Consider the following 26,365-nt stretch of genomic DNA (forward strand, 5'->3'; position numbering starts at 1 on the left):
GATATACCTGGATATCTAAATACATAAAGCACCTAGTATTTTCAAATGGTCACTCGTCTAGTTCTAGCTAGGCTCAGCATGGTTGTCAACAAGATTATGTCGTATATATATATTTTGAAAATATGAGGTCACAATACAATAATGTGATCTATTTTTTTTTTAATTACTAATGAATCACCACTTAGCAAGGTTAAAAGCTACTCAAGGATAAGGATTAATAAGATTGTCAATTGGATGATAAATGATTTATGTAAAAGGATTAGATATAACCAATGAAATGGTTAGAATTTGATACTCAAGAGCACAGCTAAACAAGTATTTGTTGCCATTGGACTTGAAGACGACTATGTTGTAGTCTGCAGGAAAGCAGTCTCATGGTATTGTCTTCCACAGATGGGAAGTTCAGTTTTTGAAAATTAATTTTAACAAATCGCTATTTACAATTCAAAGCGTGTATAAATCTTTTTGAGACATTGTTAGCGTGTGTACAGGATATAAAGATCAGACGGGTGGGGTCAGGTAGTTGGCCTTTGGGGATCCATTTTCTTGAGCTACATTTTTTTTTTTTTTTTTTTTTTTTTACACAGTGATCACTACTTATCAAGGCCCGGAAGCCACTCAGGGATAAGGGTTATTGCAAGTACATTACGTTAGTGTGGAGATTTGATGAAGTGTTTACTTAAGGGGGGCGGTTCATTAGGAATTTATTAACATTGGACTTGAAGACATCCAAGTTGTAGTCCGGTGGGAAGCAGGCAGACGGAACAGAGTTCCACAGGCGTGCAGTTCTAAGAAAGAAGCTTTGTTCATGGAATCCGCGTTTTGATTTAGGCATGAGGGAACACGAGCTAGAGAAAATGGTGTCAAATGAGACAGCAAAGCTATGAAAAAGAGAATAAGTCTGACAATATCTGTTTGCAGGTGGGGGGTCACAAATTGTTAAATATTAACACTAAATTGAGATAAGCAACTGACTGTGATCATACCAAAGAAAACTACCGTATCAGATTGATATGCATGCATCCTCCTTCCACATTAACCCCTAATTATTCACCGGTAATAAATGTTGGATTATGCAGGGAAATGCCGGGTCCTGTGAGTTGGACGTTGCCGAAAAATGCCAGGTTCTGAAATATGTTCCAGAGCTGGACCTGTGATGTTAATCCTAAACAAAAGTATGAGAATTCCGATTTATGGACTGACATCATAAATGGATTGTTTTGGGTCAACAAGTCAGAGAAACGAGACATGCCAATCAGACGCATGATACACATTATGTCGCCACCACTAACCACCACCCACGTCCTCTCTCATGTAATTTCTCTCTGTCTCTCTGTCACTTGCCACGGGCTACAAGTTGATTTTGATAAAGACAGTGTTTTCATATCAACTAAGTGATTTGTACTGTTATTAAAAATATACATCTGTACACATTTGAAAAAGTGTAGCTGATGAAATTTATACATACATTCAATACAACAACTCATAATATAACAAGATTTATCATTATATTTTTATACATCAGGGTTTGTCATCATTTTCTAAGCACAGCATAAATACAATACCTGAAAAGGTGTAATGCAACACTGGCAATGCTGGAGACACATCCAGCAGCATTTCTGTAGCAATACAAAAGTTGACAATAAGCACAACTTTTTAGAAGAAAAAAAAAAAAAAAAAAAAAAAAAAAAAATGGTGCTTCTTTGTAATTAGAGCAAAATTCAAAAATCGAAATATTGAATTTCAAGTAAAAATAATGGGATCTACTTAATTGTCATGTCACAGTAATGAGCATATCCAAAAATTACAAAAAACAATAAGGTAGAGAATTATTTATTAATAAAAACAGTTTTTGAAGACAATTAGCGAAAACTGAGTTTTGCTAAATTGGCTTAAAATTTCAGCAAATAATTACTTAACTTGTTACAAGTCGAACTTTCTGTTTTTTTTTTTTTTTTAAGCAAAACTCAATTTTCGCTAATTATCTTTGAAAACTATTTTCATTAATAATTAATTTTCTACCTATCATTTTTCGTAATTTTTTGGATATGTTCATGACTGTGAAATGACAACCAAGTAGATACCATTGGTTTTACTTGAAACTGAATATTTCGAATTTCAAATTTCACTCCAAATAATGAAGAAGCAAAAAAAAAAAAACCTAATAAATTGCTACTTACCATCCAAAGTCCCCTTCATTACATAAATAGCATTAATCTTTGGATTGTCAGCCTCACCCTAAAATACAAATGAATAACATTTAATAAACAAACTATTCCATTATTACATAATGCATGGTACTCTTAATAAATAAAAAAAAAAAGAAAAAAAAGAAAATGAAAATCGAAATATAACGAGAAAAAAATACACTAATAGATGGAGGATTATAAGTGTTAAGAAGACCAAAGTAATGTTTCAGTGCTCTTCTGGAGAAGAACAGCACCCACCGTCAAAGATTCAGGTTCGTGGCACTGACTTCAACACTGATGACAGCTTCATCTATCTTAGCAGCACTCTATCCAATGTAGTCCACATTGATGATGAGATTAACATGCTAGCCAAAGCCAGCTCTGCTTTTGGAGGGCTACGTAGCAACATCTGGAACTGTAGAGATATCCATCTCAAAACCAAACTGCAAGTGTACTAGGCTATTGTCATCACTACATTGCTGTATGCTTATGCGACTTGGACTATCTATATCAGACATGCAAAGAAACTTGATCACTTTCATGTGATCTGTCTTAGAAAAATCATGAAAATCAAATGGCAAGGCAAGATCCTCGAGACTGATGTTTTGAAATGACTGAACTACCATCTACTTTCACATTGCTTCAGAAGTCCTAAGTTCATTGGGTTGGACATGTTGCATGCATGTCAGATGAGCACCTCCTAAAGCAGTTCCTGTCTGGTGAACTTGGAGTGGAAAGAGGCGAAAAAAAAAACAAAAAAGAAACGCTTCAAAGACAATCTAAAATGTGTCACTCAATGCCTTCGGCATATGTACCGAATCATGGGAAGTGCTAGCAAAGAACAGATGCAGTTGATGTCAACACAGGAGATAGGTTCGTTGATTTCAGAGTTGTGATAGAAATGCGAGTGACAAAGCAAGCTTTGGACTTTTGACAGAGGCATCAAAAGAGGCTGGCAAAAGTGCACAGAGAATGGTGGTGACTACGTAGAAAAACAAATTCTGAGCCACAGAAGGTCGCTTGTTTTACTGGTACCACTCCTGTCTTTGTAGCTATTAAAAATAGGAGGCCTTACTTTTGGAACAACCCTCATAGTTTAACACATTCATTGCAAACTACAAGTATACTCATACCCTTGGCAATGAAAATAGATTTATAGCTGGCAGTGAATGTGTTAATGAAATGTGCTCTGATGAACTCTTAGCACTTGTGCCCCCTTGACATACATACATACTCCAGATTAACCCAACAAGCAGCAAAATTCCACCCCTTCACTGTTGAGGTCACTAGATGCTGGAAAATCTAGTCTAATAGTTTCTTTTCTCTGACCGTTAGATTTTGGAATTCTCTCCCCGTTTTCTGCTTCCGTAACTGTACTAACCCGCAGAAGTTTAAATGTAAGGTGAACAAACACCTTGTTGTTCAACTACACACAGTTCCCTGTCAGACTTGATGCTAAATAGTAACCCTTTATATCCAATTGGTAATATGCTTTGTTTGGGTGAAAAAAAAAAAGAGAAAAGTTTTCTGTAGACCATGGATAAGAAACTGGCTACTAAGCTTTAAAAGGTTAAACTTTTAAGAAATGTTCTCCTCTCCCCAATGCTACCCATGAAATCATTAATAATTGCTGCAATTAAATTCTATTCGATACAAATAAACTTCAATCTATGCCTGACTTGTCCACCAAGTTTTAATTATGAATCTTCAACAGTTTGTTTCATCATCATTCAGTTTAAGTACACCTGGATACGATGCATAAAATTGTCAATAACACACCTCTCTCTCTCTCTCTTGTTGCAACTGCTCTAATTTGGGCTCTTCTTCAGTTCAGGAATTGTCTGAAAATTGTTTTGATAGACATTATCTGGAGATGACCCCCAGAGATAAAAATCTGGAGGTTAGAGTTTGATGAGTGCAAAGCCCATTCATGATCACACTTCCTATTGATGAGATGATCAAAGTGTCCCTGTTGAATTGCGATAAAAGAAGGACTGCTGGACATTCAGAACTGAAACTTGGTGAACAAGTCAGGTATAAAAAACTGAAGTTTAGCTGCACTGAATATGGTTAGATTGCGGAAAGAATTTTATTAATGATTCCATGGGTGTTATTTTTATTGGGGGGGGGGGGTACTTTTACAACCAGGTTTCACATTTTTCTTTCTTGAAGATATGAATAAAGCTGTCCTCTGTAAAAACAGTGTTTTTGTTTGTATAATAAGGGAGTGCTGCAGTCCGGAACCTGCATCTTGAGTTTATGCAGTGGTCCAGATATGACACTGAAACTGCTACGACCAGACATAGATGGCGGCTAAAGGTAATTCCAGAACCCAAAAAAGATTCATGGGAAAATGAAAGAGCGTTAATCATTGTTGTAATAAGAGTCTAGACTTATTATACATAACTTGTACATGGTTTTGATTTATTTTGTTTTATAGCATATAAATTCTTTTCAGATTATTTAATGCTGAATCCAGTCATCCTATTATAAATTTCTGTACTGTCTGTGTGTGTGTGTGTGTGTGTGTGTGTGACGCGGTTTAAGTCAGTCTACAGGCAACCCACCCAGGCAATTTAGGTACCAAAATGAAGCTTATGACCCAGTGGATGATTTAGTCGTATTTATATCCAGTTTAGGTGTATGGAAATGCAAAACAAATGCAAATAAATGCAAAGTAGTAGTGGTGATAGGAGTTAGATCAGTGGGAGTAGCAGAAGAGACAAAAATAGTAGTGGTGATAGGAGTTAAATTGGTGGGAGTAGCCATCAGCAACCGTTAGGCATAGTGGTGGTGAGAGGCATTAAATCGGTGGGAGTAGCAGCAGCAGTCAACAATTAATACTGGTTGTAAAATACAAGATTTTTTTTTTTTTTAAATTACTTCCATTTTCTCCGTCTGATTAACAAAACAAAAAAAAGGACTTTCTCTGATTTGCAACAAAAAAAAAAAAAAAAAAAGTAAGTAAAATGTTTCAATTAATATTGGTTGAAAAATACAAGATTTTTTTTTGTTTACTTTTAAAAAATAAATAATTCCATTTTCTCCGTCTGATTAAAAAAAAAAAGTGGTCCTTCTCTGATTTGCCCAGGGTGGTCAGTTTAGACCACCGGTCATTACATAAAATAATACTTTTACCCATGTATCTCATACTTTTTTTCATTAATATTGGTTGAAAAAATACAATATTTTTTTTTTTCTTACTTTTTAAAACTAATTACTTTCATTTTCTCCGTCTGATTACAAAAAAAAAAAAAAAAAAAAAATTGGACTTCCTCCGATTCGACCAGGGTGGTCAGTTTAGACCACCGGTCATTAAATAAAATAATACTTTTACCCATGTATCTCATATTTTTTTCGTTAATGGTTGAAAATACAATATTTTTTTGTTAAAGTAGTTCAAGGAGACATCTCCTACAGGAGAACCGCCCAAAAAAAAGTAATTGCTAACTTTAGTTTCGTAAATATTGGTTGTGTAAATACACTGTACTTACTCGCTTTTCTTTCACAATATTCAGCTATCTCACTGCAACGGGGCTACTTGTTTTAGAAAAAGTTTATATGCTTCAAGTTCTTTCTAATTATTATTATTATTATTATTATTATTATTATTTAAATATTTAATTATAGTGCTAAGTTGCTTTTTTTTGTTTTTGTTTTTTTGTATAGGAAAATTGTTTTTGATTTTAATTTTGATTTTGCAGAACATGACAGAGTTTTGCAAAGTGAAAGGAAAAAGATAGTATTAATGTTTGGTGCCTTTTAGGTTAGAAAACTAATATCTTCAGACAGTCTGATCTGGTAGCACCAGCAACTAGCTATCCTCAATTATGACTGAAAGAACCAAATTACTATTGGACAGAAAGAGAGTAATTATCATCATCATTAGGTAAGAGTCAACCCAAGCTTAATTACTCGTGCAATGCAACAGGAAGAACTAAAGTTCAGTAATAGGTTTCCAAATAATAACATCATTTCAGCTTAGTTTGTAAACTGCAGAAGTACAGATATTTTTTTAGTTGAATTCTTTTTTTTTTTTTTTTAGTTCTTTTAAGATTACATGAGGTGGGACATGATGGGTCAACTCGCAGATTTATTTTATTTTATCCCAATCCATGTTTATGAATTTTTGAGATGAGGATTTGTAATTTGGATTATTCGGACTACTGTTTTCATATTTGTAATTTAGTGTCATTTTTACAACATTTCGACTGATGTAAGCTTCAATCATCTTCAAATATATCTTGTCAAACACAGGGAGTCTTTTTGTCGAACTTGGGAATCTGCAGGAGATTTCGAATGGAACCCATTTAGCTATAATCAGGTAGAAATCTAAAGTAATTTGCAATTATATTTTTAGTTGCGTAACAAATATCTTTTGTTTATTAAATTGTTAGTGGAAAGTACAGAATAATTAACAACCCCCCCTCCCGTCCTGTTAGGAAACGGTTTCTAAATAATAACATTATTTCAACACAGTTCATAAACTGCATAAGTACCAAAATTTCTTTTTAGTTGTATAATTTTTTTTTTTTTTTTTTTTTTTTTAAAGATTACGGCATAATGGGTAAACTTGCATATTTATTTTATTTTATCCTGATCCAATGTATTAATGCTTCTCAATTTTTAAGATGAGCGTTGATCATTTGTATCACTCAGACTTTCTGTTCTCATCTTGGGTGCTATTTTCACTATGTTTTGGTCAATGAGTTCAACAAGATACACCTAAAGAAGGTCAGGGGTTACACTGGTTGAAAAGTTGTGAGAATAACATTCATGATTAGGACAGTAAGTAATATAAATTTTTTTTTTTCTTTTATTCAATTTTCCCCCCAAACAAGCACAGTGCCACTTTGGACATAAGTTGCAGGGATATTATGAAGGGAGGTGGACAGCAAGATGTCTGTTCACATTACACTTGAACTTCTGCATGTCAGTACAGTTGGGAAAGCAGAATCCCGGAAAGAAGTTCCAAAGTCTAGCAGTTCTGGGAAAGAAGCTATGAGAGTAGAAGGCTTTATTACACCTAGGGATCTGTACTATGTACAGGTGGGATTTAGCCGTTTGTCAGGTTTGTCGGAGGTATTTACGTCGAAAGGGTACAAGTGCTTGTACTTCATCCAAGCATTCACCGTTAAAATACTTGTAAAACAGGCAGAGGAATGCAACATTTCATTGGTGAGACAGAGGCTGTAGCTTAGATGACAGCTTAGGACCTATCAGGACCTGTTGAGGAGTGAGAGACTAGTAGCAGATGCACCAGCCCAAATGTGACAACAGTACTCCATACATGGGTGAATGGTGGCTTATAAAGGTACAGGATACTTTTAGGCGTAAGTAGCTTTCTAGCATGGTAGAGACATCCCACCTTCGCAGCAACCTTGGCAATGCTCTCAATGTATCTGTTCCAATTCATGTTCTCTATGAACGTTAGGCCGAGGAGTTTAAAAGAAGTATTTTCAGGTAATGTGTTTTTGGCCATTGCTATTAGAAGTAGAAAAAGTTTCTTGTAATTATTGAAGGAAACAAGCTTAGTCTTGCCAGTATTGAATGTGATCATCCATTTTTGTCCCCATTCCACTACAGATTAGGTCTTCCTCTAGTGTTTCTGCCTTAGATATGTGTTCATAGTAAAAACGAACATACTCATTTCAATAATCATGTATGCACATTTAATTTTTATGCACAGAAAAGAGGCTTAATCTTAAGAACTGACTAGCAGAGAGACCTGACAATGCCCAAGATTGCATGCAGATCAACGAATCTTCCACACTTTCAATACTTTTACTGTCACTAAAATCGATGAAATCCCCAGTTTTTCAATCAAATCAATTGATTGGCTGCTCTAGTCAGCTGGTAGAAACTTCACATGCCTCTAGCAGTGACTTAGTTCACAATAGATTGCATTACACTGTAGAGAACCTACTGTTGATTTCATAAAATTATTTTTATATAATGGTTGAATTAAAGTTTAAAATGCAAAAGTCAAATGGTAGAATTGTGCTTAAACAGAAACATTCATTTCAAATGCGCCTTCGTCATATCAAAGAATCTACATTTAATTTTATATGCCAGGCCCTTATGCTTGTACAATGATAAAACTTGTAAAATACACTTGTGATGTTTGGTTGTGCATGGGTGCTAACTTTAGTTAAAATTGGAGTGCCATTCTTTAATCATATATTTTTGATTGATTTTCGATACTTATTAGAGGCATTCCGATATAAAACATATCTAAGAACACTCAGATTGTGTGAAATTTAAAAAGATTGGTCCAGCTGTTTTGGAGTCCATAGGGAACAAACTCACACACACAAAGTGCCTTTTATATATATATATATATATATATAATAACTGAATAGAAAAAAAAAATAAATAAATAAAACAGTCATGTATGCAAATTAATTTTATTAGCAAAGTGAAGGCTAAATCTTTATAATTGATAATAAAAATAGTTTCAATAGATAAAATAAAAAAAAGTCCCTTATTATTAGTAGTATTAGATCAATTTATACAATAAATGTGAAGGTATATGCGTTCTGGGTCGATTTGTGGTATTGTAAACCTGAGCTGTGCAGTACATGTTTTGTTAGTGCATGTGCATAGCAGATGTTGTAATGATAGATGTTTGGCTAGAAGAAGAGAGGGAATGCATAGAGCTGAAAATATCTCTGACCAGAGTCAGACCACCCAAGAGATATTCCCTTTGTTTAAAAAAAAAAAAAAGTAAGTGCCTCATTTGGGGGAAGACTCTTACTGGGATTGGCTTTGTGAGAGGAACAATGTTCAGAGACCAGTTGGATTTTATCTTCAGTGAATGTCTCCACTGAGTGGCTGAACAATGACCACCAAAAAAAGGCCAGAACCAGCCAAGGGTGAAGAGATTTTAGGAGAATAGAAAGGGAGGTTGTTATAACCATCCTTGCTCCTCCTCAAGAAGAAGAGGAGGAAGTGGAAGTTGAATGTTTGAGGGGAGTTGGGGCTTGGGAGAGCTACGAGGCAGCTGGGCGAGTGTGCCTCTCTAACCAGGTTGGGTTTTCTTGGTGCTCTCAGCCAAGAGACTAGCGTTTTAAGTATTGGTCTGGTCAAGTAAAGATTCAATGCAGCAAGTCTGTCATTCACTTAAATAGACAAATACCATTTGTAAACTAAATAATAATATTACAGCCAGGAGGAAGAGTGGGAGTTGAATGTTTGAGAGGAGTTGGTCTTTGGGAGAGGGTGTCTCACTAACCAGTTTGGGTTTCCTTGGTGCTCTCAGTTAAGAGACTCTACAGGGATGTGCAGAAAGGGTGGTGGTGCTAGGGGTGCCCAAGCACCAAACCCTTTTACTCCTGTCTTAAAAGTGCCCTTTTCAGAGGAATGTGTTATAGGCCCAGGCCTCATAGAGACACAGTTTTTTCACTCGAGTATCTGCCCTAAAAAAATTCTCTGTATGTCATTGAGACTGTAATAAGAATTAAGTGTGTTGCTCTGGTTCAATGCTGTATCTTCACAGTATCCAAAAAAGAAGGATGAGAGACAGGAGCTTTTCTTATAGATCTGCTTTGTCTTCTTTTTATTATCGATTAGTTATTTTCTTCTTTTAATTATTGATTAATTTTTGAATAAAAAATTGTGAAGTGATTGCATGTAGGCAAAACTAGCTTACATGAAATCAAATAACAGAAATACCTTAATAAATTCCACTGTAACTTTGCCATTAATTTGTGATGTCTCTCCATTAACTTTCAATTTTCCATTTTTTATTGAAAAAGGCAGCATTTCATCATGGGCCACTCCTCGGCCGACCTTTGCGAAAATATCAAGTTCATCGACAACTGTGTGTTCTCCATTCAAAACTATGTCAAAGACCTGCAAAGACAAGGAAACAAAAACTGGATAAATTCTCAATTGGACAAAAAAAAAAATTTCAAAAAAGACTAGCTGTCTCTACCTGGCATTACCTGGAAGTTTTATTTTTTTTTTTATTGTCATGAATAATTTACGTGACTGAAATAGAATTGCTTCATCTGCAAAATAAATATTATTTAATAGGAAATGTTTGCATCAGTTTAAATAACTGTTATAAACGAAAATTTTTTTTACCTATTATTATGAGAGTAAATGAATTGTAAGAATGGGATACTATCTGCCCCTCCCTCCAGAAAAGAGTGTCAGGAAGTAAATGAAAAATAGAGGAAATAAGTTGATTAGCAGAACAAAGCATTATAGGAAGTTAGGTTAGAACGACAATGGAGAAGTTGTTCGTCAAATCACACCAAAGAAAACTGAAATAAGATTGTTAATCAAGATGTGGCAAATGACTGGGACAAAGGAAAGACCAATATATTTAGAGTCAGACAGTTTTAGGAGTCGGAATAAATTTTATGACAGCTTATGGACAGTCTTGAGTTTTTGAGTTGAAAACAGTTATCAGTAGTGGGGGGGGGGGGTTCTCAGAGATTCCCTGGGAGAGATCAGAGAGATTGGAGTCAAAACCGAGTAAGAATATATCAAGCCAAAAAGAAAATCACTGGATATACAAATCCAATGTATAAAGTGATCCGGTCAAGTTTTCAAATGCTATGGATGTGAGTTCTATGTTTTTTAGTGGAATTTCACTTTTTTCTTTCTAAATCCAGACAAGGCATTACAAATACCAAATAAAATTAAGGATGCCTCAAAAGCATTACTAAAACTAAGTTTATCCCCACCCCCTGTCTTTGTAGAGAAATGACAATACTTAAACAATAAATTAAATCCAGAATTAACGTCTCTCAATTTCAAAAAATGCAAAATCATTTCCTGCGCTATATTAATACATGATAACATTAAAAAAATTGTTTGATTCTTGATAGCATTAAATGCCCATTTGACCCCCAAAATATGAATCTTTTTTTCTAAATTTAATGTATTATTTTTCTGATGGTATCTCTCTTTCTCTCTCTCTCTCTCACACACACACACACACACACACACACACACATTAACCGATTTATATAAAGTACCAGTCTTGTGTTGTTTTGTCATAGTGCAACCACAAAGGTGATCATTAAGTCACACTATTATGAGGGTAAATAGCTTGCAAGAAATAATATCTGGTTTGAGAAAATGAAAATGTTTATCAGTTAAGTAAAATAAACACATCAACAAGGAATTTTAATTTTTTTATTAATGACATAAGTGGATATGTTTTTTTTTTAATTTTTCAGTCAGAACTTAAAAATATTTTCATATTACTAGCCATCCAAGATTACATAATATTTTAAAATAAACTGTAGTGCAAGGGAATCAGCACGTTGTATGCAATCTACGTCGCAAAGAAGGCCAAGACAAAGAACTCGAACTCACTTTTTCGTGCAACGACATTTATTTCCTCATTCTACGCGCAACTTTTAATTACGTCTGTGACATCTCTCGTGTGATTGACCCTTTAACGTGCTCTCTCTCTTTTTTATAGTCTTTTTCCTTACAGTGATGTCATTTTGCATGCATATGCACGTTCACGTTCTGTTTCAGTAGCAGAGTATGTCATTAGAGTGTCAATAACATGATACAACAATAACAAATGGAAAATGGCTAGTCAGAAGCAAAGTTACATTCACAGAGATGCAAGTAGGCAATTATAAAAAAAAAAAAAAAAAAAAAAATGAAATCAGGATGATATTCCCTTCCACCTCGTGCGTAGGGTAGTAAAAATAAAATTTCTAATCAGTTTCAACTTAAAGTCAAAATTAAGAGAAAGACATTGAGTGTGCATGTCAGAGGAAGGAGACAGGAAGTCATTCTTTAATGGAGCAAAAGTTATCTAACTTCCATACCCACTCCATTAATTCTTTGAAGTCAGTCTTTGCCTTTGCAGCAAAATTAACAATTTCAGTTTTTAGAGAGAACCGCTATAAGGAAGAAGAGAAAAGCTAGTCAAGATGGAGAGAGAGGAAGAGAAAAAAAAACAGTAAAAGAGACAGTAATATAAAGCAAGGGAGAAGAAAAAAAAATCCAGCCAAATAGTGTAAAAAAATAAAAATAAATAAATAAATAAAATAAAAAAAATAAGGAGGTAAGGCTCTAGTGATTTGGCAGAAATTAGCCTTTTTTCGTAAAGGGCAGTTGTCTGTGTATTATTTGTATCTTTGTATGTCCAGTTAAAACTAAAAAATATGCAACAAATCCCTTAAATTTTTTTTTTTTTTTTAAATTGGGTGTAACCCCAGAAAAGTTATATTTAAAATTTAGAAAAAACAAAAAGAGATTCATACTTTGGGGATCAAATGGCCATTTGTACCATTTAAGGCTATCAAGAATCAAACAAAATTTTTAATGTTATCATGTATTAATACGATGCAGGAAATGAGTTTGCATTTTTTCAAATCAAAAGATGTTAAATGGATTTAATTCATTGTTTAACTACTATCATTTCTCCACAAAGACGTAATGCTCTTGAGGCATCCTTAATTTTATTTGGCATTTGTAATGGATTTAAAAAGACAAAATGCTGAATTCCACTAAAAAACAAAGAACTCGCATCCATGGTGTTTGAAAATCTGACCAGATCATTTCATACATATGATTTGTGAATCGTGGAGCAAAAAGAAACTCTTTTGTAGGTATATAAAAGAAAAAAGAAAGAAAAAAAACGGTTATAGTTAAGAGTGCCTGCTCTTTTTGATGTCTGGTTTCTGTTCTACAGACAAGATGACAGTGACAAACAAGATATGGTCCCTTTCTGATTAATGATTATCTTCCTCTTGAATAATCTGAAAGCTCACCCCATTCCTTTTCTTGTCAGCTTATCCATGTCTAATTATCCAGCAGAAACCGGAAGTCAAAAGAAGTAGACAATCTGAACTATAACCCCAAAAAATTAACATCAATATGGAAAGCTAAAAATGAATAATCTTCTTTTGGCTATGCTGTCACACTTGATGATGGCTAATGAGAAGATTCTTGTTAGCATAATGCGGTCATGGATTTGATGTTGTGCTAAAAAGGTCAATAGCTTTGATATCAATGATCCCTGATGTGTCTATGGTAACAGACACAAAAAGAAAAAAAAAAAAAAAAAGAAACAAACTTTATCACAAAGGGACGAGTACTCAGCCTACTTCCTCTCCTTTGCCAGTCTCCGCATCAATTTGGGATTCGTCACATGATGCTGCAGTAGTTGGATGATGGATTGTTTGTAAAAAGAAACGTGTTAGCAGGAGAGGGGGGAGGAGGAGTGTTAAAGCACTCAACCATTGCTTCAATGCTTCACAACAGCAGGCAATAAAGCCTTGCAAATGCCAAATCGAAAACAAACAATTCCTTAAAAACAAAGACCTATGCTAAGATCAATGTGTTGCAAAATGGCTAATGCATACAACAAAAATGACTTGAGTCAACCTTTACTATGTTTATCTTACCGGCCTTCAAACTAAAATCAAAGTATAGTATCTGTGAGTTTGTGCATACAAAAGGAAGTCAAGTATCCGTGCATATTTTTTTAAACTCTTTTTCACACCAAACAAGGCATATTGCCACTTGGAACATAAGGGGTTACTATTTGGGATTGTGTCTAACAGAGAACCATGGGGAGTTGAGCAGTGAGATGTTTGTTCACTTTTAAACTTTAGCAGGTTAGTACAGACAGGGAAGTAGTAAACAAGGAGGGGGACTGCAAAGTCTAGCAGTCCGAAGGAAGAAACTAGTAGAGTGAAAAGCTTTCTGGCATCTAGGGATGTCAACATTGAAGGGATGGGATTTTGCTGCTTGTTGGGTTAGTTGGGAGTATGTATAACGAGGAGGCACAAGTGATAACAGTTCATCAGAGCACACTGCATCATAAATTACTTGTAAAACAAACAGTTTGGTCGACAGTGCAAGACCTATTAGATTTAAAACTCTTTTTTAAACCCTGTATAAGAATGAGAGACCAATGATAGATACACCAGCCCAGATACTTCATGCATGGGCGAATTGTGGTTTATAAAGATATAGGATGCTCTCTAGTGTGAGTAATTTTCTAGGATGGTAGTGGGAGCTCACCTTTTTGCAGCAGCCTTGGCAATATACTCAATGTATTTGTTCCAATTCATGTTGCCTGTGAATGTTAGGCTGATGAGTTTGAAAGATGGGCTCTCAGATAGAGTGTTACTACCGCGGATATAGAGAGGTGGCTTTACCTGGGTGTAAAATACACTTAAATATGATATTTTAATTTGTCCAGATTTCGTATACATTATGAAAGAGTTGTGATTTCAAAAGTAAAAAAAAAGTATTTAAGTGCCATTAGCTAGAATTGAAACCGAAACTGTAGCATTCAAAGCTGGTGATGTTACCACTGTACCAATGTGACACGAATATAAATCGATTACAAATTAAAAATAAGCTAAGATGAATGTACAAAATGTTTAACGATTTTTTTCAATTTTGATCTATTCTGACCCTTTAAAAACAATTTTAACCGGCTAAAGACCCATAAAAGAACGGTCCATAAAAAGTCTTATCATTTGAGGCCCTTAACACTACTCTGTGACTTTTAGTTTCGGAGGAGATAAAGTTTGAAAATATGAAGACTAACAGACAGACGTTTATACGATACGTTTAGACGATTTGTCATGGCAATAAGTGGTTGAGAATTTTCCATTCCTTGAATCAAATCATATGCACTAGTGCAAAAATGGGTGAACACCGTGAAATTACATTTTAAAAATTTTTTAGATAAGGATTGGTTATTCGTATTATTTGGATTCTTCAGACTACTGTTTTCATCTTGAATGTCATTTTTACAATGTTTCGATTGGTGTAAGCTCTGACCTTTTTCAAGGTGTCTCTTGTCGAACTCGGGAATGTTTCTGTCAAACTCAGGAAGGTTGGAGGTTTAATTTTCAGTGTGGGCAACCAAAAAAATACAAATTACTTAAGACCTCTATCCAGCAGTCATGGCTAATGGAAGGGGAGCATGCTACCCCCATGAAGTGTTTCATTGCAAATTCTGTCCAGATTCCCAAGCTTGACAGAAACATTGCAGAGTTCAACAAGATACACTTGAAGAAGGCCTAAGGTTACATCAACCAAAACGTTATGAAAATGATACTCAAGATGAGAACAGTAATCTGAAGAATCCAAATAATATGAATAGTGAAATTATCTTGGATTTTAACTTGCGATGCCTCATTTGCTTTTGAAGTTCTTTTGGTAAAATTTAGACAAACAATATTTAATCTTTTCTCTTTATAAATGCACAATTATTTCTCTTGCATGATTAACAGTTTTTTTTTACTAAGCTACTTTAAATTTTCATTGTTGTTGTTGTTGTTGTTTCATCCAATGCCAGTAGGCGCAGGTGAAACGTAAACAAATTCTGTGGAATCTTTCACATTTTTTTCTAATGGCTGGAAATACTTAATGCTTTGCTAAGGCTATCAAGGGTATTTTTTTATCATGACGCCATCACTAGATGGGTTACCTACCATGGCTTAAGAGAGGCCCATCTACCTTCGAGAGAAAAAGATAGACCACGCCAGTTTCCCAACTTGGTATTCTTACCTTGCAGTACATACAGCGCCTCGACAAGGGCAGACAATCGACTTGGAAACAAAAATGGCAAAACCCTTTATTTTTTTTCTTAAATGTCGAAAACACTTTTTTTATAATACAAATACAAAATAATAAATTAACATAACGACTTCTTTTCCTTTCGTTTTGCCATTTTTGTTTCCAAGTCGTTTGTCTGCTCTTGTTGATCTATATTTTCGTTAGAAGCGTATCAGCCTCAAACAAGATGGCGTGAAGCAATTCTTCGCTAAAATGTGTAATAATATTTGATTTTCTTAAATAAAAAAAAATTTATGTGATTTTTGGAATATGACATCTTCAAGCAGTGACAAGTACGTACATTATAAAGATTTTATTTCAGATTTTTCTTGTAAAAAATTTTTTTAGGCCCAATTTTTAAATGTGACAAAAAAAAATAAATTTAAGGATGGTATTATGACTACAGAACAGATATTACACTACTACCTCACCCACTCCAACCTATCACCCCAAAAAGGAGAAGATAATGCCTGAGAGGATGGCACCATGATAAATGAACATATAATATACTACACTACTCACTGACAGAAGATGTAATGTCTCAAAAGATGACCTCATAATAGAACAGATGCTACACTACTATCCCACCTTCTCTAAATTGAACATTGAAAAATAATACAACAGTTCATTAATAGAATAGTTTCAGTTTTAAACAGACAAATACAAAATCTCCATTATTAGAAGATATATTTTTGGTAATGTTTGATGAAACAAAAAAGCTGTAATGAGCCATGTAAAAAAAACAATGTCCCACTCATTACATTAAATATTAAAAAAGAAGTTATCTGCCCCTGAATCAATAACGCACTAAAACATTGAAATTATGTATGGTGACTCAAATATCACGGTTTTCAGAGTTTCTAACCAATTAATGGATCAGAAAATTTGTAATCTATACTAGAGAGAAAAAAAAGGTGACTCGTTGGATTATCCATTAAGCTCAGGTTAAATTGTCTGAACCCAAAAAAGTTTACAGAACCCAAAAAATAAAAAATTTAGGAAGTAATCTCTTTTTTGTTTCCAAATTTTTTTTAGATGAGAATGGATTTTCCAAATTTTTTTTAGATGAGAATGGATTATTTGGATTATTCGGACTGTTTTCATCTTGGATATGATTCTCACATTTCGGATGATCAACCTTTGACCTTCTTCAGATATGCCTCATAAAACTTACAAATCTTTATGTTTAACTTTGGAATCTGTACAAAACCCTTTATTTAGTCAATTTTTTCCGCTCATTATCTTCTTTCCAATTGCATGTTGAATAATATTACTATTTGTGGTGATATTATTTCATTTTTTGTTTGTTGTCTTATGTTAATCAAGTATCATTTTTATTATTAGTCTTTGATTTTATTGCATCTTCATCCCTACCCTCATCCATATGATATTTCTTTTTGTGAAAATTTTTTTAATTCATCAATTCATTTATGCTTAATTTAACTCAACCCCATGTTTAAAGTTTGTTTTTCATACCCCTAACCCACGGCTTGCAAGGTTTTTCAATGCTCAGGTTGATGTTTGTCAGTATTATTAAATATATTTAATCTTAAAACATTTTTCAGAACCTTGAAAATAAAATGTATTCTTTTAAAAGTTACCAAACAAATTTATGCAGTTTTGTTTTTTTATTTTTTTTCCCCCCCTCCCCAAGTAAAATGAATTTACATCGTATTTTGATGTTATGAGCTTTTAGTTTTACTGGTAATTTAAAAAGAATAAATATTTACCATTTCTATTATTATAGTAGAAGCAATGATAAAAATTCACTTTAAAAAAAAATTAAACAAATGGTTTTTAGAATCAGAAATAAGTTTAAGATTTATTTGACACAGTTGGTGATTTTGATGTCTCCAAAACTTCTGATTTCTCAATTTCGATTAATCGTCTCAACACTAATGAGGACTGGAAAGTGAGCTTGTGAAATATCTAAAACCATTTGACTTATGGGCAAGGCAAAAATGATGTGAAATGAATAGAAAGTAGTATATGAATAAAATTATTATACTTATCTATTGCATTTGTGCATGTATGCATGTTCAGCTAAAAATCAAAAACCGCAAAACAAAGACTCACAAAATGGTATATTCTTTATCAGCATTGCTTTGCTCTGAATGATTAATATTGAAAATTAAGAAAAAAAAAAAAAAAAAAAAAAATTATTATTCATCCTCTAAGGGTCAACTAGGTCGGATTTCGTCAGGAGGGAGGGGGTTTTCACTGTTGTTATATACTAATTTGGAAATAAAATGCCAACTAATTCCATGAGGAATCTATTCTGTGTGTATGTGTATATCCACCTACAAAAAAATGGGTTGGATGTAGGAGAAAGAGCGTTTGGAAAAAGGCAGGGAAAATGGGTAAGGGAAAGGAAGAGAGAAAATTAGAGCGATAGAAGTTTTGATAGAAATATATTACTTTTGCCCACGCAAAGGCAGTTGTGTGTGTATGTCCAGCTAAAAGTGAAAAAAAAAACAACAAAACAAACACCCACAAAGTTAGTGTGTTTTTAATTAGCATTACCTTGGATGAATAATATCTAGAATTAAAAAAAAAACAAACAAATTATTTACTCCGAAGGGGGGGGGGGCAACTGAGTCAAATTTCGTCACGGGATTTGGGTGGTAGGTTACTCTTTCAGCCATTTCTAATGTTATCTATATATATATATATATATATATATAAAAGGCAAAAAGGCACGCACGTTTCTGTATGTCAGCAAAGGCTTTTTTTGCGGGGGTTCTTGGGGAAGGAGGGGTTACTATGTTTTAGAACTTTTTATATACTCCCTAGATTATAATATCTACGATTTGTGAAGAAACGTCGTCTCTACATTTATTTTGATCGACTTTTATAAAATTCACGCTATTCCATCTTGCGTGTTTCTTTGTGTTTTTTGTAAAAAAGCGAAACTAATCAAAAGCGAAGGTAGCTTCCCAGCTTTTCTGCCAGGTACGTCCAGAAAGCTTTGAACAGTGTGGGGGAAACCCTTCATTTCAGACAATTGCTATTCATTTGGACACTCCCTTTTTGTGGGGAGCTGGTTTTCCCCAACATCGTGGAGAAACAAATAAGTGAAATGGTAGAAAGCTGAACTGACCTTCATTTCTGCACCTGTGTGAACTCATTCACTCAGCAAGTCAACTTTTTGATTGACATTGCTAAATTTTAACGTTTTTCACTTCCTATGGCTTCGTAGCATAGCGGTAAGATGTTACGTTTTTTTTTTTTCACTTTCTTTTCCACCTTCACATCCTGGGTTCGAGTCTGCCTGACTACTAACTCTTTTTTTTTTTTTTTACACCTCCAAACACCCGGGCAATGCCGGGTACCCCCACTAGTCTATTATATAATGTAGAAGTAAATGACCTACATTATTATTTTTATTTTCAAAACATTAAAACAAGAGATAGGAATAGGTTAGGTGGAGGAGAAATAGGGGATGGGAGAGAGGAAGGAGGGAAAATGTGAAAGATGGAGAAAGGCAGAAAGAAGTTTTAATATAAAAATGTTGCCCACACTTTTTACCCTCTTCTATTTTGATTTTTTATTTTTTTATCGCCCCCAGGCAACATTGGGTGATCCTGCTAGTTAAAAATAAATAACAAAAATTTACACATATTTTAAAACTCTTTTGAAGTCGATATCATTTTATGTGGCTTGAAACACGGTTATTAAGAAGCTTTTCTCTTCCAAAAATAAAATATTTACCAGATTCTTTTTTTTTTTCATTGTTTTTTAATGGAAATTGCTCTAGACAAGGCATGAAGCTACTTGAGGTAAGGAGCTAACAAGAATGAAAGATGGTTATTGCAAAGACAGGAGATGCCTATTCACCTTACTCTTGAAAAGACCAAGGTTATAGGCGGGGAGGGGGCATTCAGCAAGAATCAGAAAGGGACTTCCATAAACCTGCAGTTCTTGGAAAGAAGCTACTGGAATACAGTGCGATATCAAAACAATGACTTGATGAAGACCACTAGACCAACGAGTCAAACGAACTGGAATAAAGGAAGCAGGGAATAGATCAAACAATTCTGAAGAACACATGTCATAATAGTATTTATAGAAAATACTGATACTAACAACATCTGAGAGAGCGTGTGCAGAGAAGGGTGGTGATCAATCAAATTACAGTTACTATTTTGCACCTTATTAAGAACCCTAAAATGAGACAGAGATTCGCCAGCCCAAATATAACAACAGTACTCCGTGCATGGTCTGATAGTAGAGCAATAGAGAGAACCTACTTTACGAGAAGCACAAAGGGCAATAAATCTAATATATGAACTCCAAAAACAAAATTTGATAAAAAAGAAAAACCAAGAAGTTTCAGAGTCGATTTGATTTCTCAAGAGCAGAGCCATCCATGAGAATCTCAGGAAGAAGAGACATGTCTATGATTGAAAGATACAAGCGAAGTCTTATCAGGATTAAACGAAAGAAGCCATTTTTACTACAATCCAACTGAACTCTGCGCTTCTACAGAATTGGGACGAGATTTTGTAGTCAATAAATGGAGTTTTCAGATAAAAAAAAAACAATGGTTTCAATTGATTTTTTTTATCAATTCTAATAAGTTATGATGGTAGCTTCCAAATTACGCAGCCGAAATTACCTAAATATTACTGAATTATTAAAAAAAAAAAAAAACTTTAATCGTGTTACCAGGTGAAAAACTGCCGGCATCTTTTTTTAGAAAAACGGAAATGTCCTCCCTTTTTAACTCTCCTGTGTTTTATGATCGTTTTCATCAAATTCTATTCTTTATTTTCTTTAATAGATAATTTTCTACCTTACTAATTTTCGTAATTTTTGGATATAATGATCTTAAAAATACAAGGAATACATAGATATCATTGTTTTCATGTGAAATTCAGTATTATGATTTCCGAAATTTCGTCCAAATAGTGTAGAAGTGCCCTGAACTAAAGTCAACTTCTAGATTAGCTGCATTTTTCAACTGAACCGAGTGAGAAGGGCAAGAAGCAACACCACAATAGAGAGTGGTATCATCAGCTTAAATGTTAATCTTCTGATCATTGATATATATAAAAAAAAAAAAAACAGAGTTGGGCCTAGAATACGATTAAATATGGAAATAGGTAAAATCAATCAGAATTAAGTTTGTTTTTTTTAAAGAACAGAGACAAGAGCTTTATAGCAAAACATTTAATTATCTGCTTTATAGGGGGAAAACTATTAATTACAAAGAAATAATAACTTTACTTTATATATTAGAAGTATTACAACACATGCCCAAATGTAAACAAAATCTACTAGTATATTTCATCACCGGGCAATACTGGGTCCATTTGCTAATAGGACAATAAAACACTTGTAGGTCGGCAGCCTTTTGACAACAAAAAAGTCATTTAGAGAATTTATTATTATACACATGGGATTTGGTCATTGGTTTGCAAAATGAATAAATTATGTTTTGTGTAAATGATCACAGATCTGAGCGATTTCATGAATAAAGAAAATGGTGGAGGCTTGTTATTGTAATCATGAAGGTTATTAAAACAAGTTGGTCAGTAAAGTCTCAATAAATTAAATTGAAGGCACAAGTGAATGTAGGATATTGACATAAAGAAAAAAAAAGTTAACTATAATTGTCTGAAGTTAGAAATTAACAGAAAACATCTCGTTTTCACATGTGGTTTTTATCAACTGTGTTGTATAAAGATTGTTTTTATTTATTTATTTATTTTTTTTTACAAAGGAATCACCACTTATCAAGGCCCAGAGGTCACCCGAGGATAAGGGTTAAAGAGTGTACAGTGTTTCAAAAGGACAATATTATAGTAATCATTAGAAGTGTGAATTTGGTAAATTTGGATTACCTAAGGGGAACGGCTCATCAAGAACTTGTTTATGTTGGACTTGAAGACAACCGTATTGTAGTCAGCTGGAAAGCAGCTAAACAGAAAAGAATTCCACAGGTGTGCGGTTCTAAGAAAGAAGCTTTGTTCATGGAATCTACGTTTAGGTTTAGGCACAGATAAAGAGTGGGGGAAATTATTGATAGTGGTTTCAACTAGACGAGTGTTTCTCGTGAATGTTTGGCGAGAGGGGACCATAGATTGGAGCTCAGACGAGCACTTGCCATGAAAATAACAATAAAACAGAAACAGGCTCGCAATGTCTCTTCTATGAAAAAGAGGTTGCATTCCAAAAGTAAAGCTTCCAATTATTTTAACTCAAAAAATTGAAGAGCTACAAAGACGGGAAGGTACCATAAATACAAGCATTCTTTTATACTCCAGAATTACCACCATTTTCAATGCACTTTTGCCAGTAATTCAATAACACAACATAACATAACAGGAGGTTGATTTTTTAAAGAGTTTCACACCATCAATATCTGCAACAGATGAAACTTTCAGGTCATGAATGCATAAGTTCAGTCATTATAACAATACAATTTGCAATCCCCTCTGATCAATTTGGGCAGAATAAAAAATAGGAGGCATTTCTTTTGGAACACCCTCTCATACATATCTGGCTGTTGTGAAAAAGTAGAATCTTTCTTAGATGACGCGACACAGTTGAAGAGTTTTACTAAAAGGAGACAACTTATAAATAACTGAGGCATCTATATAGATATTGTTTGGCTACACATGTGCATACATGTTTCAGTTACAGTTTTTTCTTTTTTTTTTTTTAAATTTTAAGCTATATTTTTTGGCGCTAACGTATTATAATAAAAATTAAAAAGGTTAATGGTATTAACAAGAAACTTTCTGAAAAACAAGGTGCAAATGTATTATATAATGAATGCCATGATAAGTGGTGACAACCATATAAAAAAAAAACTCATTTACATATTTAAGCAGGCCGACTTTTAACCATATGTTATCTTATGCCCCCCCCCCTCCCGCTACCATGTCTCTTCTTGTTGAGGTTCAGGGATTGAGATAACGAACCACTCTTCTGGGCAGAAGTCACCTGATTTCCGACTTTCACTTTTAGATTCCTCCTTCCTTTTAGAGTGTCCTCTACCCCCATTTAACACTTATAAAACAGTTAAAGTCAGTTTCAATCGTATATTTATCTAGTTTTCACTTGCTAGTGCAATTATAAATTATTATACATTCGTATCTCTGTCAGGAGTACAGGTTATTGCTTGTCTAAATAGCCAGTAAACAATAGTAGATAAAGTCCCAACAGATTTTACTACTCTGGGTAAGAGTGGTAATACTCCTCAAAACTCCCAAATTGGGGTCTTAAAACTGGATAGAGTTTTGTGTAATACTCAGAATGGTTGAAAGGGGTTATTGAATGATTATTAGGTTTAAGTAAAAGGGTAGACAGGGAAAAAAAACTTTAATGCTACTAAACTGCTCCTTTAACAACTTTTTATGAAAATTTCTCCAGACAAGATGTGAAGCCACTTAATGTAAGAAGCTAACAAGAATGAAAGATGATTATCATAGACATAAAATGCCTTGAAAATATCGAGTCTGTAGGAAAACTGAGCAGAATGAGAGTTTAAAAACCTTGATGTTCTTGGAAAGAAGCTACTGAAATAAGAAGCTGTATTACAATGTGGCATCAAAACGCAAATTAATGGAGACCACTAGATCAGTGAATCAAACGAGCTAGAACAAAGGAAGCAGAGGACAGATCAGATAATTCTAAAGAACACATGCCATAATAGTATTTATAAAAAAGACTGAGACTAGTAACATCACACCTGAGAGAGAGAGTAGTTGCAATGAAGAAAGGATGGAGCCAATTAAATTACAGATATGTTTTTACACTTTATCAATAAACTTTGAATGGGGTGAAAATTCACCAGCCCAAATATGAAAACAGTAAGTACAAGAAACTTTCTCAACCACTGATTGCCATAACTAATAACACTTTGCTTGGGAGTTCATTGCTCAAACTCCATGGCTTAAAATTCACAGGCAACATTAAGGCTTTTGACAAAGTCTGGCATAAAGGGCTGCTAATGAAAATTAAATTGCACGGTATAACTGGATGTATACTAAATATAATTATATCCTTCTTAGACAATAGAAGCATACAGGTTGTCATTAATGGACGTACATCCAAGCAGCATAACATTAATGCAGGAGTGCCTCAGGGGTCGATCCTTGGACCATTATTATTCCTGATATTCATAAACGACCTCCCTGATAATGTGTCCGAGATGGGTATATTTGTTGATGATACAACGCTCTACAATATGCATGAGGGAAGAACAGATGTACATAAATCTAACACAATGGCAGAATTGTTAGAAAATGACCTCTAGACTATAGTGGAATGGGGACGCAAATGGATGGTAACATTTAATGCTAGTAAAACTAAGCTGCTCTCCTTTAACAATTACAAGACGCCTCTCTAACCCCCTATATCCATGACAAATAGCACCCTACCTGAGAATTCTACCTTCAAACTCCTCGGCCGAACATTTGCGGGCAATATGAACTGGTACACGTACATAGAGGACATTGCAAAGGCTGCTGCAAAGAAGGTGGGTTCCCTCTACCGAGCTAGAAGACTACTCATTCCTGGGAGTATCTTGTACCTTTACAAGGCCACCATTCGCCCATGTATGAAGTATAGTTGCCACACCTGGGTTAGTGCATCTACCACTAGTTTCTCCCTCTTAGATAGGGCCCAAAAAAGAGTTGTCAATCTAATCGGTTCTACTTTATCAACTAAGCCCCAGCCCCTGTCTCATCGCCACAATGTTACAACACTGTGCCTGTTTTACAAATGTTTTAATGGAATGTGTTCTGATGAACTTATTTCACTTGTACCCTCTTGACGTACATATCCCCGACAAACCCGCTTAGCAATAAGATCTCACCCCTTCACTGTTGATGTCCCTAAATGCCAGAAGGCTTTCTAATAGTTTCTTCCCTCAAACAGCTAGACTTTGGAATTCCCTTCCTGCTGTCTGCTTCCCTAGCTGTACTGATATGCAGAAGTTTAAATGTAAATTAATCCGACGATTATTATGATTATTCAAGCCAAAAGGTTTTGGCAGCTAAAATATGTTTAAAAATAATCCAAATATTTACAATAAAAATTTATTAACATTAATTTAGGAATGTAACTTAAAAATGTTATCATAATTTTTTTGACAACTTAGAATAATGGGTACTTGTACAGTTTAATGAAGACATTAAAAAACGAAAACATTGAAAAAAGGTTATATTGTACGTATCCGTTATAGAACGAAGTTCTCCGAAAAAAAAATTCACTTAATTTCATCAAGTAGTTTTTTTTTACAGCGAAAAAACAATTTGTTATGATACTGAGCAAAAGGTTCGATTTTTAGGAAGAAAAGCTAGTTATAAAGATGGGGAGGGAGTCTCGACGCTTTACATTGAGTTATCTCCCTGTGGCATGTTAAAGATTTCCATAATGGCCGACTTCAACACGCTCTCATAAAAACGTTGTTTTTTTTTCCGCTGTAAAAAAAAAAAAAAAAAAAAAAAAAAAAAAACCTACTCGATCAAATTAAATGAAATTTTTTTTTCGGAGAGCTTCAGTCCAAAACGGGTACATACAATATAACCTTTTTTTCGAGATTTTCATTCTTTAATGTCTTGATTAAACTGTACAAGTACCAAATAATGATATGCAAAAGGATCAGGTGATTATCTTAGTAACATTAATCACGTCATTTAGAAGGGGAGGTAATCATGTGGAAATTCGTTGAGTCAGTCAGAATCGAAAGAGGGACAAACATGGTCTTCAGATCGTGATGGCTCCAAATACGGGAGGGGGGGGGTCGGGGGTCGGAAATGGCGATAGCCAGAATCAGCATTGCAACTTTCCAAAAGAGGGGAAAAACGCTTTGGAATAAAAAGTTTTCGAAAATAAAAATCAAGGCTCTGTCATTTCTTGGGAAGAATTTCCATTGCAGTGTTCCGTCAAACAAGAGCAAAGATGGAACAGATATGTTTCCAATTGGCCAGATGTTTAAACCTTAAATAAGCATTATGCATCCTTTGTGCTGTAAAGGTATTTATGTATATTCTTGCCCGTCATGAACTTTAATTAAATGTACATACACACACAATTAATTCTAGATTAGACGATCACAATGCTGAACGGTCATAAACAAACACACACACACACATGCCATATAGATGACTGTGACATGTATATACAAACATATACACACACATGGAATCTAACCACTAGAAGACACACGCATACATAATATATACCCCACTCCAGATAAGATTACAACATGAATTGGATTGAAGACATTGCCAAGACTGCTGCAAAGAAGGTGAGCTCCCTCTATCGAGATAGAAAACTACTAACATCTGACAGTATCCTATATCACTACAAAGCCACCATTCATCCATGTATGGAATATAGTTGCAACATCTATGCTGGTGTATCTACCATTAGTCTTTCTCTAATATGTTCTGCACTATCAACCAACCTCCAGCCCTTGTCTCATCACTGCAATGTCGCATCCTTGCGCTTGTTCTACAAATATTTCAATTGAATGTGCTCTGATGAACTCATGACACTTGTACTCCCTCAACATCCATAGACCCGACTAACCAAACAAGCATCAAAATCTCACCCCTTCACTGTAGAGATCCCTAGATGCTAAAAAGCTATTTTACTCT

At 34.4% G+C, this 26,365-nt stretch overlaps 2 protein-coding genes across 2 annotated transcripts in view; one reads left to right on the top strand and one right to left on the bottom strand.

Moving 5' to 3' along the window:
• The window catches only part of LOC145255790 (serine/arginine-rich splicing factor 6-like), a 563,981-nt gene that overhangs the window by 6,659 nt on the left and 530,957 nt on the right, over nt 1-26,365 (top strand). The window lies entirely within an intron of this gene.
• LOC145255785 (malectin-B-like) overlaps nt 1-26,365 on the bottom strand; it is an 80,597-nt gene that overhangs the window by 5,190 nt on the left and 49,042 nt on the right. Inside the window, exons 2-3 of the mRNA XM_080114457.1 lie at nt 9,864-10,043; nt 2,181-2,238 (exon numbers count right to left, since the gene is read on the bottom strand). Of these exons, the coding sequence (XP_079970583.1) occupies nt 2,181-2,238; nt 9,864-10,043 (238 nt within the window). The remainder of the gene's footprint in view (nt 1-2,180; nt 2,239-9,863; nt 10,044-26,365) is intronic.

This window comes from Euprymna scolopes, chromosome 31 (assembly GCF_053919585.1).
Source record: "Euprymna scolopes isolate OS-2025 chromosome 31, ASM5391958v1, whole genome shotgun sequence".
In the NCBI taxonomy this organism is placed as follows: Eukaryota; Metazoa; Mollusca; class Cephalopoda; order Sepiida; family Sepiolidae; genus Euprymna; species Euprymna scolopes.